Below are 20174 nucleotides of genomic sequence, written 5' to 3' on the forward strand. Positions count from 1 at the left end.
GAGGAAGATCGTCTTTCATATGCTCATACACACAATTAAGTGAGACCCTCTGCATTGTAGTCCATTACAAAATTCCACGTGTGGCCGTACGAATGAGGTTGTCCACTGGTGAACACAAGAATTTCTCCATAACGACAAAAAAAAAAATATATATATATATATATTATAGCGCTCAACGGTGGCACATTACATAGCACCTATGTGTGCACAACCTTATATAAACAATGCAAGGACATATCTTCTAGTGCAAGGCATTGTATAGAGCCTTTGTTTTCTAATGCAAAGATTTGCTCCATCTTATTCAAAAACACCTGAATCACCTCTATTTTTTTACACAAAACATCCTATTTTGCATCACAACCGCCTATTTTTTTACACAAAAACTTCCCACTTTGTATCAAAACCGGTCACCAAATCACTCAGTTTCAGCCGCTTGATCAAATCACACGGTGAGAAAAAAGTCTGTATGCAAACTCCGCTTGCGCCAAGAAAAACTGCATTGGTGCCACCACTTCCGCCATTGTTAAAACTAATAATGTTGTGGGTTCAGAAACACCATCATTACTTAGTGATTTCAGGTTTTGCTTTTATATTGGAAGCAGATTCAAACACAGATCTCGAATATAAAAGCAAATATTGGTGATCACTTAAATTACAAGCATCTTACTTTGCGATTGTAGATTTGCAAAATATAACATATACAAATGTTGAAAAGAATGAGAAACTTATGCTAAAAGTAAAATGGTACTGATCTACTTTCAATTTTTTTTTAATAAATCGTCTATACTTTTACGATGTAAAGTAAGATGAGAATAATCTTTCTTGAATGTTCATTGCTTTATTAATTTAAGTATACAAATAGGCTGTCCATCTGGCTTAACAAATTTTTATGAATGTGGAAATGAACTAATATTTAAGAGCTCGTTTAGAAGTTATTTTAAAACCATTTCCAACGAGCCCTAAGACTACTATTCAAGACTACTATTCACTGTTATTTTCCACTTCTTAGCGTAAATATAACGTTGTATAAAAATAACACAACAAAACTAATTCGTCTCAAAACAACATATTGACAAGAGAAAATACTCAGGTAAAGATGAATAATTGGTATGATCAATTAGTAAGACCCAGGGAGGAGGACGGTGAGGCTGACGGTGGCTGCAAAGAGAAAGAGCAAAAGGCCAATGAAGTTGACTATAAGTACTTGTTCATTCATTTTTATTACGCCCAAGAAAAAGAACCTCTCCAGCAACCCCGTCTCAGCCGTGCACACAGCTAGAAGAAATATCAGCATCCCGAAAAATGTGTGCCATGGCATAAAATTTCCCCTCGACGACTTGTCGCCACCCGGAAACACATACAGAACGAAGCCAAACAAATACTGGAAAACAAGCAACAATATAAGTGTATGATCATTTAGTTAAGAGGCACTTCTCCCTCAAAAGTGGCATGACACCATAAGGTGTTGACATATTTTAAGTATCATAAGGTGTCGGTATTACCTGAAGACCAAATAACGAGATGGTGATTATGCCGAGCCAGGAATGTAAAGTAAGAAAATGTTGAACTCCGGATTCGTGACCAAACTTGATGGCACAGTAAAGCCCAAAAATTATAGCCACCAGAGCTAGAAGATGCAATATCAGGTGCGCCCCTTTTTGCGTGTTCCTTTCCCCTTGGACTGTCTTGTATGCCATGATTGCTGCACCAATCAATTGCTACCCCATCAGATCAGTCCTTAATATTCTAGGGATGTTTAGCAATGTTTTTTTATATAAACGATAGTCTAGTTTAAACTAATATGAACTGCGAAGAGGGCACATTTGTGCTAGCAAGGTTATAGACACATTTTTTTGACCTAGTGAGCTCCAATATGATTACCTTCTCCACCGATCAATATAAAACCAACCACCATTAGAAACGTATGAACCTGTGAAAGATGAGAGGAAGAATATGATGAGATGAAGGATATGATCATATAAACTTCACTTATGATATGAACATATATTATACGTATGCAAGATTTAAAAATTTACTTAACGTACATTTATAATTTTCTCTTTGATGAGGGTTTCGAGAGCGAAGCCACCGCGGAACTTTAGGGTCCAAACAAGAACCAGGATTGTTATGGCTATAGCTAGCAAATGCCCAAATATTGTAGCTGGGATTGCTGATATTTGGTAGCTACGACTCTTAGCTGCCATTGTTGTAACGTGTGAGCGTAATCCTCTCAAGAGCTACAAGCTTTACTATGACTGTATTTAAATCACAAGAGAAACGGTGTCGACGAGAAAAGCATGGAAGTTTGGATGAAATCAAAGTAAAGATTTAGAATTTTATTTGCCCAAACTAAACAATGTTTGGAATATGGAAGGATCGATGCCGCCAAGCATTTGGAATATGGAAAACCGTCTAGCCGGCTGATCTTTTTAGGTGGCCAGGCCAAAAGCTTCGAATATGTCTGTTTTGCATTCTGTTTCTGTGTGTCACGTACGGCTAAATTAAGTCGTCGTCAATCACATTTACAAAGCACCCCAATCAAGCAGGTACATTTTCTAGGTATAGGGTCTCTAAGTTGAATAAACTTTTATAAAAATTATCTTTAGAATATGATTAAGAAAATAAATGATTCTAATCATGATGTTTGTACGATAAAATCATATCACATCATCATTGAAGATGCGGACTATTAGGGGGTGATGCTCTAAGTAAATTGTGTTAGAAAAGATTCCAGATATTAGGGACTGATACAATTTACAAACTTAACCGATTAAGGAATCAACACATTACCTGATCCTTAATAGAAAAATAATTGAATTCATATCATAATGAATATATTGGTCTTACACATGAACCCTCGAATACATAAATTCGCTCAAATTAATCACACCAAAAGAAAAAAGGATTATACATATGAAATAATTAACATTATATATAACACCAAACCAATGTCTTCAACTGAATAATCCAGCTGAAAAAAAAAAAGGATTGATATTAAATTAAGAAACTATATATCACACATAACGGGCAAGAGCGACAGAGAGATCGACGAAGATGCCAAACAGGAGGATTGATAGTCCAGTGAAATTGATCAAGTGTGATTCCCTGCGACCCAGCACATTCGAAATTCTAAGGAATGTGAATTTCTCCATCAGACCAGTTAGGGCAGCACAGATCGACTAGTACAGCAGTGCCCAACCTATACTCATATGCCATGGAACTCTTCTGAGCCTCGACGACTCTGACATACCTCTTGAAAACAAGAACGTAGCAGCTCCAAACAGCCACTGCATGCCAAATCAAACCATGCATACATGCTTAATTAAGTAATTAAGGAACAATATATTTACTTTAATTAACTAATTAATGAAGTTATCGTTATCACTTATACGTACGTACCTGCAAACCGTACAAGATAAAGGTGGTCAAGCCAATCCATGAATGCAGGGAATACATGTCATTTATCTATGTCCCTCATGTCATGGTATCTGAAAGTAGCGCAGATCCCAAATATCCCGGAACATGGAGCTACCAGATGTAAGAGGGCGTGAACGTACTTCTGCACCTTGTGTCCCGACATTACGGTCTTGTATGCCATCATCGCTGGTGTATCAAATACATGCAATAATATTTCGTTCAGATACTAGTAGTTAAGCATAAGAAATTAAACCCTAGTACCCTAATATGTACGTACCTTCACCAGCAAAGAAAAAAATCCGAAGAACATAAGAAACGGATGAACCTGCCAAATTGAGGAAACGACTTTAACTTTAACTTGAGCCACTATTAAGCAAGCAAATGGTACTGGCTGGGCATGTGATGGTTTAATGATCACTTACATTGAAAACTCGATCTGAATTATCAGAATCATAGTCGATGCCACCACGGTAATACAGGAGCCAAACAAGCAAGAGTATGAGTGCTAAGATGCCAAACAAGTGTGCACCTACTGTCAACCTAGAGGCTGATCGTTCGTACCTATAGTTTATAGTAGTTTGCATTGCAATTAAGTGATCAAAGGACAGATGACGGTGAAGTTAATTAATATTGGGAATTAAGGATGAGTGTTGATGGATTAATATCTTCTACTTCGTTCCTTTAATTTTGATGTGCGAGTGTTAAGCTAAAGAGGTTGTGATTAAAAATGCATGCATTGTTCTTGGGATTGCTTGCTGTGTTGGTTTTGGGAATCTCTCCTGGGGAAACTTTGAACTTTAGCTAAGCATCAGACTCTCATTTTTCTACTAAGGTATTTAGTCTGCCCAATTATTATAAGAAAAAGGAAAACCAAAGCATCACAAGTTCATATATATGAATGATCCAAGTATATATCCGCTTTCTTAATGTTACACTTTGTAGAGGCGTCCTAGCTATCTAGCTGTTTGAGCATCACCCCTTGAGGAATTCTATTTTTCCAAAGAGAAAAATGTGGTTGCAGAATAGACTGAAAAGGTAAAGGTTAGCCTTTTTCAAACAAATAAATCCATGAGAGGTTATTCCAACCTTTGTTATGTTACTCACAAACAATTTTTCAGTGTACAAAGAATATGACAATTTAATGAGCAGCCAATAACCCCATGTTAGCTCCATCATTGCTTGAGAGCTCAATCTTAGTAACGATGTTGGTGGCACAAGAACCCCCTGAGGTTTGATCGATCTACGGAAGAAAAAGTCAGACCTCAAAGGTTTGGTTTTTACAATTGGGTTAGCCTGACCCATATTTCTGAACTGGATTAGGACTTACAGACCAACCTTGAAGTCATTACTGTCCATCAGATAGAATACAGGACCGGCCTGCAATAGGCTATGGGGACACGTAGCAAAAATGAAAACCCTAAACTCTCATGTGTTACTTTCAGAAATAATTGTGTACTGTTGGATTGGAGGAATCAGGAATGCCAAAACTCTCATATGTTACTTTCAAATAATTGTATACTCTTAACAAACACAAACTTATAAACTTGAATTGGATATATGACGTTGACTAGTTATATGCAAAAGACCAATCCCTTTCTTAAGAATTGGCCGCACAATAAAAAATCTAGAGACATTTCCCACAAATTCCTCCCTTGGACCCTGCTACAAAAGGCAACAAAGAGTACTGCTGGTAGTGATTATGTTCATGAGCTTGCATGCACTTGGAATTTCATGTTTAGGACCACGCTTCAAAGTGATTACTTTTTCAATCCCAAGTTACTACATACTTGCTAGCCATAGTAGGGATTTTATAAATGGACGGCTCATATCATGATTCAGAATTTTTAATCAACGACACAACAACTAAGAATCTTGAATCATAGCATGAAGCCAGTCCATTTTAGAATTTACGGCCACAGCAACACCAATCCAATACATGTAGACTCTACTTTTACAAATTATTCCTACCCTCATAGCTATGATGAACTAAACACTAGTTGTACAGCTAGGGTTATGGAGGAAGGATGATGAATTTGAGGAATGGGAAAATGACAATGGATTTGCTATCATTGATGCAAGCATTTCCTACCATTTAAATGTTTTTGATTGTTCCTAATCATGACTGCATACTCAAGGCCATCATTTTTAATTATCTATTTGTGGGATTAGCATTCATAATATACAGATAAATAATCATCACGGAGTCCTAGTGGTTGTCAGATAAGCTTCTTTAATTTCCGAGTTAGGTTTCTCAGCATAACTACTTGATGGAGACTGATGCTTAGATTTTTTAATGTAATTAGAACACGAAACGATACTATATATGTCTTTTTATAAGTGGAGGAAAGTTTTTTTGTTTCTTGAAGTATCATTCTAATTGTATAAAGACATGTAATGTACCGTCCTGCGTTCCGAGCACATTGAAAATCTCTCGCTTCCTTCCAGTTCCATCACCCTTTCAACACTTTCTTCATTTGAACTTTTATTCTTTAAAATTTTATCCGCATTATTTTAATCTTCTTGGATTATGCTTGCTTACTGGAAAATTTAGTTTTTTAACCAATATATTAGTTTATTAATTATACTATCGAATCCAGGAAGGTATAGGGAGCTGATGGACAAACTTGTGTTGCACGTAAATGTTTGATACCATATAATATCGATTCTTAACTAGTAATTACGCTATTTTCAAATAATTTAGTTTTGTGTGAAGCATGTGGATGTAGCAAGTAAAAGGATCAAGCTGTATCCAATTTCTCAATTGTCTCGATGGGCTATGATATTATTACTACTTTCATGCAGCAAGAGCAAAGGAGACTCAACGACAAAAAAAGTATCAAATTAAAACTTTAAGGATGAGGAAATTGGAAATCATTAGAGAAAGAGGGTCAAAGTTTATTGATTGATAATATGGTAGATAACAAACCCTAGTACCCTAAAGGAGGTTTGTATGGTGTCTTTTAGTCCTCAACTTTATAAGAGTTCAAATAAGAAATGAATTAAACAAATAACAAAATCTCGAAAATATCCTAAAAACTTAGAATCCTATTACACATTTTAATTGATAGAATTCGGTTGAAAAAGCTCATGTCACAGCAAAGCATTATGTTGGATTCATGATAACGTTCTCTTCGAAACAATGAGTCGCGGGCTCAAATCAGACCAAATTCAAAGTTTTTCAAGTATTGTCGAATTTATATCTTTTAAATTGATTTTAGATTTATTTTGCCATATAAACTACAACATATATGTAGACATTTTGGGATCATGCGAAAAATTTAGATGCATGACAATAACACGAAGGGATTTGGATCGAGTTAACATGAGTGGCGTGTATTTCCTGTGAATGTCTTTCGTTAATATGCATACATCGACTAGTTGGCAGGCACATATTTGGCCCGTATATATCCATCAGATGTGCACTAATTAAAAGCCATGTCAAAGTTGAGTGGTGGATGATATTGATTTCGTTTCTAAATATTCATTCTTACAGTTGTCCAAGAAAAAGACTTCCTAATGAAGATATATTAAATTAGAACTCATAGTTTAGACAAATTCCTATATATGATATATCAACTAAATTTTCTAGTTGCGATACAGTGGCGAAGCCAGGATTTGCCGAGGGGAGGGGCGAAATTCAAAAGAATGCAAAGTTTAATCGAAGCGGTTGCTTTCACATTGGAGAGTGTAAAGTTTTGAGTCAATATTCATAACAAAAAATAGTTTTTCCATCAAAACGGTTGTAAGCAATAATATCAAAGCCAATGTAGGAAGCTTAAATTGGCTAGGATTAGATCCTCTTAAAATATTAGGCAGTAGTCAAACAACGGATTGGAACCTAGTAGCTAGGTGCCTAGGCGAGATCTAGGCAGGAGCTTAGATGGATTTAAATTATCGTAAAATAAGCATTAAACAATATTTACATTGTTTTTAAAAAGTAATACAATATTTATAAATAATGTGAAAGTTTAAGATAAATACGGTGGGAGTCTTAAAAGAGAAAATAAAAATACATACAAGAATAATAATAATAATAATAATAATAATAATAATAATAATAATAATAAATGAAAAAGTGGGTTAATAAACCACAAAAAAAAAAATATATATATATATATATATATATATATATATATATATATATATATATATATGGGGCCAGACGCAAGCCAACCCATTTAAACCCAATACCAAATTTAAAACAATCTCAAATTTTGCTATCTTCGTAACCAAATGCAAACCAACCCCTTTAAACCCAATACCTGTCACATCCCGGCCCGGGCCCCCACCATATCCCGGGCTCAACTCCACCATAGCACGATATTGTCCGCTTTGAGCCCCGACCACGCCCTCACGGTTTTGTTTCTGGGAACTTACACGAGAACTTCCCAGTGGGTCACCCATCCTGGGAATGCTCTCGTACGAACTTGCTTAACTTCGAAGTTCCAATGGAACCTGAAGTCAATGAGCTCCCAAAAGGCCTCGTGTTAATTGGAGATGGAAATATACATATAAGGCTTATAGGATCTTCATCCTTGGGCGATGTGGGATCTTACAATACCAAACAGAACCCTTATTACAAATCCAACCAAATTATCGCCCTTCCTCTGCAAATTCCACCCAAACAACGAAGGGGCTGAACTAGCGCTCCTAGACATGTTTTCCAGCAAGGGGAGGGGCGGCCGCCACTCCTCACCCTCATGTAGCTTCGCCACTGTTGTGATGTGTGTGTGTGTGTGTGTGTGTATATATATGTTCATTTTTTTTACATTTTAGTGGAAATATGGAAAAATTAGAGAAGATATGAAAATTAGACTTCACTCTATACTGGAGAAACTCTTAAGTTTCAACTAAAATTGACAGATTTCGTCGATACTTCTGACATATTAACATTCCCTAAAGTTTCAATTTAATTTTCACGTCTTTAAGCAAATTTCCATCATTTTTATAAAAGACATTGATATCGTTATCGATTAATCTTGACCTCGTCTAGAAAAAGGTTAAAATCAACTACCTTATGCTAGGGTTTAGGCCGTGACCATGTAGCTAGCTGGCTATTTATATAAAGATGGATGGACATGATTAAGCAACGAAACAAAGTGGTTGGGATATTTGATTAATCTTACTAAGAGATATGTATTAGGGTTCCATCGATGAGAAATGAGCTTGAAAGACGAAAGCAACTGTACATTGCGTCCTCAATCAAAACGCCTTTATTTATTATGTTAACCACCAACAAACAAACATAAATAAAATAAATTAGTGGTGGTGACTCCAACTTTGAAAAACTTAGTTCAGATGTTCAATCATAGGATAGGTGTCTGTTACACATGAATGAAAAGATATACATGCAAATATGAAATGATTCAGAAGTAACCAGGGGAGCAGTGGCGGATCTAGGATTTTAAACTCGGGGGGGTCCTAATTATAAAGGTCAAAAAAATTATAGACAAAAATAACATTGAAAATTTAAATATAATACATTTCATTCAAAAATCATATGCAAAACAATATTACAAATTATAAAATCATAATTCAAGTGTCCATTACGAGGTTTCATAAGTTACTAGGGAGTACCTAAGTTATTGATTATCTAATATGAAGCACTAAATTTAAAGGGGTGTGCTATTCACACACCCCTTTTTGCTTCTCACACATCCTTTGTTTATTTCTGTCATTTGATCTTCTTTAATTCAGTCGATCCGACGGCCGCAAATTAAGAGGGTGTGTGGATAGCACACCCCAATTTAAAACACCGGTCAAATAAAACTCTCCCCAAACTCCCACTATCTTTCTAACCAAACACACCATTTTTCTCTTTTACTAGTTTCCAAACATCCACCTTCTCTCTCACTAAGAACAAAGCTGCCATACCTCCACTAACCACCTCCCTCCCCATTCTCTCGAAGCCATGGTAGCTCCACCACCAAATTTCACCAACCCATGACAGATCATATCCATCTTACTAACCTTATGAAGGAAATTTCACCCATAAGAAAAATTACTAAGATGGTTGAAATAATTTGGGAAAGTTTGGGCTTATGTACTGCCCCCGCCAGACGACAGAGAAAGGTTGGAGGAGAAGTGGGTGGCACCGAGGGATGAGACTATGGCAGAAGCAAGGAGGAGAGACGCAGGAAGGGTCCCTATTTCTTTCTTCTCCGTGCGCGGTCATCTTCTCCAAGAAGAAGACAGCCACTGCAACCTACACAGACCTCATGCTCGAGTACGAGGGGTCCCCGGAAAATTTATAGCAACGATTTAGGATTGCCAACGGGTCCTGGGACCTCCCTAGTCCCTATGTGGATCCGTCCTTGAAGGGGAGTGGCAAATGTGTCAAATGGGGAGATTTTAAGATGTACTTATTAACACGTTCCAATATATAAAGTGTCATAATTTAAATGATTGAATATTTTTAAAAAATTATAAATATTTATATTATGACACTTTGTGTATCAGACTATGTCTTTAGCACACTACAAAATTTCCTCATTTGATGGGGCTAGCTTTCCAACGCTCCCCCTCTATCTCCAAACCATATTTTTCAACTCAACGGCACTCGTGCTTTAATTTGCGTGTGTCCACCACTTTCGTTTGTTACAACAAATTAAGGATCCTTTTAGTAATTATTTTAGTTTTCAGTTGTTAATTTTTATTTTTTAAACGAAAATTAAATTTAACTAAACAAATTTTGAGGTTTAAAAAACTGAAAGCTTAAAGGAAAACTGTGAGTATAAATTGATTTATAAATTCAAACATCAATAATTTGACAAAACTTTGAACATCAAACGGAAAGAAAAAATTGTCAAATCAAACAACACCATTTGACCGGTTGATGATATATTTATTCATCACGACAAATAATAGTCATGATTTACATCTTTTTCTTGTAATGTAAGCAATGACACATTGGAAATTAGCCTCCTGAGTCCTGACGTGTCAACACTCGTAATAGAGAGAGAGAGAGAGAGAGAAAGAGATGGGCAAAGGAGTAAGGGATTGGAGCTTGGTTGATTGCATCTAGAATTCGATTTGTGGAGCCGCTTAATACTACAGTTTAGTAATATTCCTCTTCATTTGTAAGTGAGAGATCTTAGATTCAATTCTCGTCAAAGACGAATTTAAATCATATTATTATTATTCTATTATGAAGCTAAATAAGTTAATTTCTCTTAATGTAGATAACATCATTTGTTTAAAAAAAAAAAAAAAAGGGTTCGTTGGGTTTAACATGTCGGGAATAAATGATGTGAAACGGGCATACAGATATATATATATATATATATATATATATATATATATATATATATATATATATTTGACCACAAATACTTCTGTATATACAAATTTATAGGATGCGATGCAGTAGTTGTTGGAGGAGGAGGTGCCCACCAGAGTGTTCATAATTATTATTTTTGGCTTCATGCTGCGTTCGGTGGAATCTAAATGATTTTGTATACATACACGGCCATTTATGTAATGATTATTTTTCCTAAATTATCTGTTTTATTTCTTCCATGCACCATGGTTTCACAGTGGAAGCTTTCAATTTTAAAGCTTATTCTGGACAGCCAACGGCTATAAAAACAGACCCATCAATTGTTTTTTCCGTTGTATCTTTTCTATTTGTTCTGTCAGAATTTATATATCTCTGTCTGGTATAATTTTAAGAAAATTTTGAATTTTTATATTATTTTTGGTACTATATAGAAAATTTACGTGAAGAATAAGTGTATGTAACATGTTATATATTACGAAATATTATACGTACAGAAGTTTTCATCATCTAGAACACGTCAAAAGTAATACCTTCAATTGAATACATATCTCATCACGGATCATAGTTGTAAATAATCTAAATATGGTTGGGCTATTATTTTTTGTTAAAGATTGTATCTTATGATCTGAATTAAGATGATAAGATCTATAAAAAAAAAATTAGTCACATAATATTGTAAGACAAATATATCGATATATGGATAAGCCATTCTCTTGTGGGCGTGTTTTGAAATGTGATAGAGAATAGACAGTACATGGTAGGGTTTGCCACATAAGGAAAAGGACAACCAAAAATCGGCGCGGGAAGAAGGAACAAAAGAACCACCACCCACCACCCACCATCCAGCGCCCAACGCCCACCAGAAGCCAAAAGCAGAGAAGGTCAGGTCCTCCTCCTCCTCGATGGCTGACGTGGAAATACCTAGGCGAATAAAAGTCGCTATTTTCCTGACCGCGTACACGTGGTTGAGAGCTATTGATCGGACCCCACCCCACCATTAAAAATCTTAAATATAAAAGAGTGCGAGAGAAGAAACGAAAGAAAAAGCTCGATTTCTTAGACCGCAGGCAAACATCCCCCCGGGAACTCGAGAAACAATTATTTTTAGGTGTATTTGTTTTGGTCGGTATTATTTATCCATTATTTTTAGGTGTCGTATTTGTATTGATTTTTTTTTAAAATAAATTCATTTGAAAAGAGAAATCTCGATTGCAAGCACTTTCAATACAATCGAAGAAAAAAACATTTTTAGCAAAAATGGATAAAGTACTAAAAATATTATGAATGAAGTCCTCGAAAGACATAAATCCAAAATCTAAAAGAAAATAATCGTGTAAGTAATCTGATGCCTTCTATAATAATTTTCAGCATTCTGGTGTTAAACTTAGTACACTAAAAGAGCTGGGAATCAATATAACTTTGCAAAGTATTTATTTGACTCAAATCTCTTTCTAATGCATAAAATAAAATTAAACGTAAGCGTTGATAATATGGTGACTTGCACCATTCCAATACTCAATTTTGGGAGATAGGATTCTCGTCGGATTCTCTTTGTGAGAATTTCGGAGATCCGTTAGTCATGTACTTTAATCGTACATCGTGCAGTTATAAATCATTTAAAATTATATTATTTAAAATTAAACACAAATAGTACCTAACAAAAACTGATCACACGATGTACGATAAATATACATGATTAAGAGATTTTTGAAATTCTCACAAAAAGAATTCGACGAGGATCCTATCTCCACTTTTGGCATCAAATATTACTTTTACGTTCTTTTCTTTTTTGCTGGAAATAGCCTTAAAACGTGTTGTGCTCTATGTCGCTTGTTCTCCAATAAGAAATCCTAACCGTTGATAGTCATCGACTGCCAAGAAATCCACAAAAATTCACATGTTGCATAGTGATTGGCAAAAACATATTTCACAACTCCGAGACAAACATCAACCGTCGATCTGATGATCTTGGGTAGTGGACGGCTATAGATCTTGCAAACATGTGCCTGCATGGCAACCATCATTGCCATAGGCAGCATCATCCTCCATGCAACATCGGGATGATCTCAACTCTCATATATATAATATGCTAGATCCCCATATGTTATTTCCCATGCGGGGCAAATGCCACGGTGCCACGTGGTATAATGCCATGCAAACGGCGTATATTAGCACAGTCTAGTTTGGGCTACTTAATTGTTGAAGTCTATCATTTACGGCGAAATCTGTAGTGATGCCAATTATACCGTTGTCGTAGGGTTTTATTTTTTTATTTTTTATTTTTAATTTTAGTACAACAATATATTTTACATTAGGAGGAGGGGAAAGTTTGGCTAAACTACACAATGGACAACTTAATTTGGTATCGAATTCGTTATTCAAGAGATTCGAACCTAAGACCTTTCATTTACAAATAAAAAAATATATCATCAGATTATGGTACTAAATGGCTACCGTTGTGGTAGTTATCATAAGAATTTTACCCAATTTCTGTTATATGCAAATTCACTTCAAATCGAATTCACGTAATTATTGGATTGATTAATAAATACTACTCTATTAATTCTGTTAATTAACCAAAATTAGCAACTAACATAATGTTGTTATCTGTTTTGCGTGAAATGTGGGGCCTAATCAGGAGTGCATTTTTGTTAATCACCATTTAATGTGATGTATGATTATCACTTTATTTATTATCGTTAGATAAGTTCGAATTTTGAAATTTGTGCTCAAATATTGAAATTCAAACTCATTTAATGGTAATAAATAGAGTGGAAAGTATACATCATACTAAATGGTGATGAAAAAAAATGCTCTCCTAATCAGGGGAGGTGACGCCGTTTTCAACTGACACGGACGTTAAGCAAGCTTATGATTAGGGGGGGTCACGGACTCATGGCCCAGGGGACTGTGCTTTAATTTCCTTTGACGGGATTGACCCCGTGATTAACGGCGTTAGGAGCGGGTTCCTTAAGGAGGCCCATGAATTACGGTCCAAATCCATTTCTTCGGAACTCGGCTTCTTTTTTGTGGATTCTGGGTGGGTCCCCTCAACGGCTACTTGGGATTTGAGGTGTAAGGGAGACAAGGTGTCACGTCAGCAGTGCAGCACCGTTTGCCAAGTGGAATTTACTAAAGTTGGAAAAAAAACCAATATTCTTTGATAAATTGTGAGTAATTTGCATATTCGTCCGCTCAGCCGGTGTCCGGTGATTTGGACCACGTGTCAATTCCTCCACGCGCCGAAATTAGACGCTTCCCCCAGATTGGATTAAATTGCCTAGATGCTCGACTTAAATTACCAGATTGGTATCACAGCCCGCTTGTTTTGTTTAATGTTTAAAATATCCATATCAATATTTTCATCCACAGATATATTGTATATAAATATAGGTTGCTTACAATCTAATTATGAAATTTAAAATGAAATTTTAGGAATATTAAACATTGGTATGAATGAAATATAAAAGTTTTTTTTTTGATATTTAACGAATATGTTAGAAATATTGATATTCGACAATATCTATCGGATTTAGCCTAGACTTGATAGTTTCTCCGATATAAGGTAAAGTTTAAACTTCACCTCCTATTTCCCTATTGTTCTCTAATTTTTTGAATATTTTTATGGAAATATTGACCATAAAAGAAATTTTAAACGACAATAATTGGCTACTCAAAGATGAGTAGGAACTCCTACTTAAAATTTCTCAAAATTGTTCGTTGTCAATTTATAGAATTTCATGTTTATAATCAGAACCGTTCATATTATAAATCACCATATAATGATCGCAAAAAATCAATTAAAATTAATGTTGTTTAGTCATCAAACTGTTTAAAAACAAATGAACGAAATTGATAAAAGCATTACGAACCGTCTATGTATTTGCTACAATAGATTGACTAAACGATCTTAGTTTTAATTTATTTTTTGTAGAGATGATATTTACAGTGTGATTCATAGTTTGAATTGTTTTGATTATAAACACAAAGTTTTGTGATTAAAATATTAAGAGTTTTAAGTAGGAATTTCTAATCATCTTTGAGTAGTCAAATATGGTTCAATTTTAAATGCTGATTGTGGCAAATCCGTAAATATATGGCGTAATATGGGGGTAGTTTAGGAAAGCAAGCTGCACAAATAAACTTGAAAAGGGACGGCGCCTTGGGCGGTTGCCTGATTGAGCTGCTTTTCCTTTTTTTAATTAAGTTTTTAAAAAGGATAAAAAGAGTTTAAAGGTGAACTTTTTTTTTTGCCCCAAAAGTCTTAATAATAATTTTTTTACCCGTAATGATTCATGCTTTCTCAATTCTGTCTATTTTTATTTTATATTTTTACTTTTAATGGAATTATTATTTGAGCACTTTATACCTCTTTGAAGAATGTAGACTTCTTCAAAGATTAACATTCAAGCTATGAGTACTCTATTTCAAAGTCTTGAAGGTGGGATAAAGTGTTCGAAATCACTGTATAAGGAATAATGGAATTAAGAATTAGTTAATGCGTGTTTCCGACGACTTTAGCATATATCTAAATTGCGATGGCAGTGTAAAATTCAAAGCACGTTAAGATGTTATATAACCGAAAGGTATAATTATATATATCAATGCCATAGTAGTATAGACAACAGAAAGAAAGTGAAGATGAGAAAGAACAAATAACTCATTTTCAACGGTCCACCAAGTTCTTAGATATTCTTAATGAAAAAGTGGGAGGCACTTCTCGTTGAATAGAACAATAAAATGTGTCCCATATGAGTTCATAATTCTTCTCAATGCAATAGTAAACCGCATGCTGTGCATGTCTTATTGCGAAGTATGATGATAAGTCATGTGTTCAGTCCAAACATATATTGATCATATTGTTGACAAACTCTCTAATACAGGAGTTCTACGTAATACTGTTTGGAAGGTATTTATGAGCATTAGATCTTTTCTTTACCAAACTAGTAAACGTGTAATTATAATTTCATTTAAAACATTCACCAACCCCTGCAACATACAACATCCATACTATGTTATAAATTCTTCTGATATATTCCATATAATTTGAAAAATCATTATAATATTGATACGGTTTATTAAGTAGTTCATTCATACGCATGTCGCTTATGTGGTGTTTGATTGGTAACAAGACGGATCATCCATTTCACTCGTTGTATTACCAGCTAGTCGTTTGTATAACGATATTTGGTTTTACTTGGTTAAAGAATGATTCAAGTTTGACTAAAAGTAGATGACAAACACGGTATTTATCTGAGTTGCATACCTAATCGTAACCTATAATTTTGTGATTGCATATCTTGAATGACAAAAAAATACGCAACTATCCATTCATTTATAAAAAAATAAAATAACTCTTAATTTGTATTGTGCGCAATGCAAATTTGATTACTTAATTTGAATTGAACAATTTCGAAAAAAAATCCCCTTAGATCATCTCTAAATGGTTGGGCTAAAAGCCAAATTTTTTTAGCCCGAAAAATTTAGCTTTTAACTCAGAAACAGCTTTTCTGCTCCAACCGTTCTAGTCTAAAATTTTAGCCCGGAATTATTAAAGAATGAATTTAGGCTTTTTTTTTTGTTAAATTAAATTTAAAAAAAATAAATAAATATGTAGACTATCGTAAATTAATTTTATGAACATTTTAATCTAAAAAAATTTAAATTCTGATAAATATTGGGTGGATTTCACTCCGATTTCTGGGCTAGATTTTGGGCGGAATTTGACATTGGTTTAGCATTTAGCATTTAGCCCAAAATTTCCCCTTGGGTTGGAGTGTGTTTGGGGGAAAAATTTGGGGGGTAATTTGGCTTTTAGCCCACCATTGGAGTTGGTCTTATTAAGGATAATTATATTGTCCCTTAATTAAAGAGATTGCATTACAACAAATTTTGAAAAATTAATATGACAAATCGTCCAAAAATTTATTTTATATTATAAATTTTAAAAAATGTATAAATTCATGACATTTCAGAATTTTTTTTAGAATTTTTTAAAAAGAAATTTACTCTATAAATATAAATATAAAAGTAATAAAATAATTGGTGAAATAAAAAAGAAAGAAACGAAAAGAAAGGCGTGGAGCGATGTGCATATGAACGGAAAACAGCTCAACAGCTTCCACTGACACTCGGCAATAAAATGACTTGCCCTTGGCCTTGTCTTCCTTCATTCCCCCCATTAGCCTTTTCGGCTCTCTCTCTCTCTCTCCATCGCTGTTGAGAGATAGGGGTATTCTTACAAGCGTCTCTCTTTCTCTCTCTTCCCCTCTCTCTCTGCTCTTGCTATCTTCTAGTTCTTCACCTTCTTATATATACACTCTGAATTCTCAAAACAAATAAAAAAAACTCAAAAGAAAGCAAGAAAGAAAAACTATTTATTTTTTAGGTGAAAAGATGGGGTTTTTTCATCTGGGATTGTTTCTGTGTGCCTGCCAAGTGCTTGTTCTTGGAGTTGTTGCTTCTGCACCCTCTGGAAATTTACCAATCATACCCTTCGATGAAGGGTACACCAAGCTTTTTGGGGATGACAATTTGATGATCCTTAGAGATGGGAAATCCGTCCATCTCTCACTAGACGAACGGACAGGTCTGTAATCTGTTTCCCTTTTGGGTTTCTGTCTCGAGAATCATGTGAAAGGGTTTTGATATTTTGGTTTCTGGGTTTTTGAGGTGGCGACGTTTCATGAGTTTTTTTTTTTCTTTACCTTGAAGTTGTTGTCTTTGTTTGGTTTTTGGTGGCTATGTCTGTTTGCAGGGTCTGGATTTGTTTCTCAGGACCTCTACCAGCATGGGTTTTTCAGTGCTTCCATTAAGCTGCCTGCTGATTACACTGCTGGAGTTGTTGTTGCGTTTTATGTGAGTTAATCCTGTTTTTCTATCTGATTAAGGGTTTTAATTTATTTTGTTTCCCTCTTTGTTTGTTGTTTGATTGTATCTTACGTTGTACAAAATAATATGACCCAGATTTTTACTTCTCAATTTAACAGTTCAGTAAAGATTCAATCTTTATGGTTAGCTGATTAATCTGAACAGTTTTTCCTTTAAATTTGGTGGTGTGGAGCCCAGAAAATGTTGTGGATCTAATTCTACCAATATCCAATTAAAAACTTGTTTTCTCAACCTTCTGAGATAACCCAGATAGGCTGCTTTTAACTTTTTACATTTTAAATGTCCATTTTGTCACCTGAAATTCACACCCAGATGAGTTTTTACTTTCATTTATTGTGTTCAAGATTTCGGTCCTGTTAAACGAACAATTTTCGTTATCAATCGGATGACTAAATACTCCACACTGATGTTTGCTGGTGTTTTCCTTTTTATTTTCTCATTAAGCTGTTAAATGAATAGGAATACACGTTCTAATCTGTTTAATGTTAACAGATGTCGAACGGTGACATGTTTCCGAAGTACCATGATGAAATTGATTTCGAGTTTTTGGGGAATATACGGGGCAAAGAATGGAGGGTTCAGACCAATATTTACGGCAACGGAAGCACCAACACCGGCAGGGAAGAGAGATACAATCTCTGGTTTGATCCGTCCGACGATTACCATCAGTACAGCATTCTCTGGACTGACTCTCAGATCATGTGAGCATCAATCAAAACTCTCCACTCTAAATTCGGATTAGTATGCTAAATCTATCTGTTAGCATATCAACTTTTCGTGAGGCATATTTTTCCATATTGTCACCAATAATGTCATGTTCTTTGAAGTCTGGAGTTTACTGTTTTGGGGTGGGGGGTTTGATGTGATGCCTCTGTGTAGGGAAAATGCAGAGGCGGGGTTTCTCCTTTTAGGAAAATACAGCACATAACTTGTTCTTTTCGTTGTTTTAATACCGCCTCTTGTTTTGTCAAAACCAACTGTGGTTGGTTTGTGAGAAAAGTAGAAAAGAAAAGGATGGGAATTTTGGTGCACGTTTTCATTTTAGGGAAACTGGATGAAAATAGAATTTTTGTAATTCAAGCGAAAATTTTGTTCGTAGCGATTTCTCGCCTTTTATTGTTCACCTCATTTTTTATGAGTTCTGTAATTCAGATTTTGATCGGCGTACTTGTTTCCAATGTCAATTACTTGCAGCTTTTATGTTGACAATGTTCCCATTAGAGAGTTCAAGAAAACAGAATCAATGGGTGGTGACTTCCCTGCTAAGCCAATGTCATTGTATGCCACAATATGGGATGGATCTGATTGGGCTACCAATGGGGGCAAATACCGAGTGAATTACAAGTATGCTCCCTATTTGGCTGAGTTCTCCGACCTTGTTCTACACGGCTGTGCAGTCGATCCAATCGAACAATTATCAAAGAAGTGCGAAAAGACCCAAAATTCAGAATCAGTCCCTACTGGTGTCACCCGTCTCCAAAGAATGAAGATGGAGAGTTTAAGGATGAAGCACATGACATACTCCTACTGCTACGACAGAATCCGATACAAGTCTCCTCCCTCAGAGTGTGTGATCAGTCCCCAAGAAGCTGAAAGACTGCGTATGTTTGACCCCGTCACATTCGGAAAAGGGAGGCGCCGCCATGGAAAGCATCACCACCGGAGCAGAGGAAGCCAGGCAGAAGTGGCAACTTCTGTTTGATGAGGGCTGCAAGCAATGTATGGATTCTGGTATGAATGAGCACTACAGTCACTCCATTGGTATTTGGTCGATATATATCCGCGCTGGGTCAGTTCTTCGGTGTATAGAGAGAGCGGAGAAGCATAGATTTATTGAAGGTGGATGGAGTTTTACAGGGTGTTTTGGGGGGGGGGGGGTGGTTTGTGTATAGTTTGTACAACTTTTAGAATGTCTCCTTCCCAGGTTTCCATTCATGCTTTTCTTTTGGCTTTACGAATTGAGATTTTCTCTGTACTTTTGACTCACCCTCATGGGTTCAATAAATATTTGAGCATATGGAAGTTTCTGTAATATGTAGTAGGCATGGATTTTCTATTTGTTGTGTACATTTCTACGGTAAACCAGTGTATGGATGCGCCAGAGTTTGTATGGCTAGATTTTGGCCGTTACAATTCAGCCGTCCACTGCACCGGTGCATTGCTTGTAGGATTTTCATTTTTTTAAATTAATTTAATTTATAACTTTTTATTAATGTCAAAAAATTTGAGCCAATGTCGTTTTATCTTCAAAAGTCATAGCTGACCAATAAATGGTTGGATGGTAGTTTGTCAATGGTGAATTGGAATCCAAGGTCAGTAGGATGTGACAAGAGATGTAAAATGGGTTCAGTATGTTGTTCTTTACCTTCATGGTGAAATGGGAATGCTGCAGGTTGGATTCTTCAAGGCTTCAAAGCTGGGTCCGTGACTTGGAAGGGGGAGAGGTAAAAGTAAAACCAAGTAAACATGAGGAAACAAAACCTGCTAGCCTACACATGGTGGCCCTGGCAGAAATTGACCCAAAAAAACTGACTTTATAGAGAAAATTAGTATGAGTGTGTCATTTGCAAGTTAATTTTACAAGAAA

General features: G+C 35.5%; 2 protein-coding genes and 1 pseudogene across 2 annotated transcripts; 1 reads left to right on the top strand and 2 right to left on the bottom strand.

Annotated features, from left to right (window-relative positions):
* Positions 1-1117: 1117 nt before the first annotated feature.
* On the bottom strand, positions 1118-2204 carry LOC137736788 (probable ascorbate-specific transmembrane electron transporter 2). The gene is made up of 4 exons (XM_068476058.1): positions 2046-2204; positions 1882-1930; positions 1503-1702; positions 1118-1381 (listed from the first exon to the last, which is right to left on the bottom strand). The coding sequence occupies exons 1-4, from the start codon at positions 2202-2204 to the stop codon at positions 1118-1120; spliced, it is 672 nt and encodes a 223-aa protein (XP_068332159.1).
* Positions 2205-2874: 670 nt separating this feature from the next.
* LOC137736561 (probable transmembrane ascorbate ferrireductase 3) lies at positions 2875-4133 on the bottom strand (annotated as a pseudogene).
* A 12731-nt stretch (positions 4134-16864) lies between these two features.
* On the top strand, positions 16865-19636 carry LOC137736956 (probable xyloglucan endotransglucosylase/hydrolase protein 28). Its single transcript, XM_068476283.1, has 4 exons — positions 16865-17285; positions 17454-17554; positions 18080-18288; positions 18782-19636. Exons 1-4 carry the CDS (start codon positions 17093-17095, stop codon positions 19287-19289), a joined length of 1011 nt encoding a protein of 336 aa, XP_068332384.1. The 5' UTR covers positions 16865-17092; the 3' UTR covers positions 19290-19636.
* Positions 19637-20174: the final 538 nt, after the last annotated feature.

This window comes from Pyrus communis, chromosome 6 (genome assembly GCF_963583255.1).
Source record: "Pyrus communis chromosome 6, drPyrComm1.1, whole genome shotgun sequence".
Classification (NCBI taxonomy): domain Eukaryota; kingdom Viridiplantae; phylum Streptophyta; class Magnoliopsida; order Rosales; family Rosaceae; genus Pyrus; species Pyrus communis.

Coding starts and splice junctions, on each gene's coding strand:
- LOC137736788 (XM_068476058.1), bottom strand. CDS start 2,204: ATGGCAGCTAAGAGTCGTAGCTACCAAATATCAGCAATCCCAGCTACA. Junction 1,931..2,045: donor TCAAAGAGAAAATTATAAAT/GTACGTTAAGTA, acceptor CATCTTTCACAG/GTTCATACGTTTCTAATGGT. Junction 1,703..1,881: donor TATATTGATCGGTGGAGAAG/GTAATCATATTG, acceptor TGATTGGTGCAG/CAATCATGGCATACAAGACA.
- LOC137736956 (XM_068476283.1), top strand. CDS start 17,093: ATGGGGTTTTTTCATCTGGGATTGTTTCTGTGTGCCTGCCAAGTGCTT. Junction 17,555..18,079: donor GAGTTGTTGTTGCGTTTTAT/GTGAGTTAATCC, acceptor TAATGTTAACAG/ATGTCGAACGGTGACATGTT. Junction 18,289..18,781: donor TGGACTGACTCTCAGATCAT/GTGAGCATCAAT, acceptor AATTACTTGCAG/CTTTTATGTTGACAATGTTC.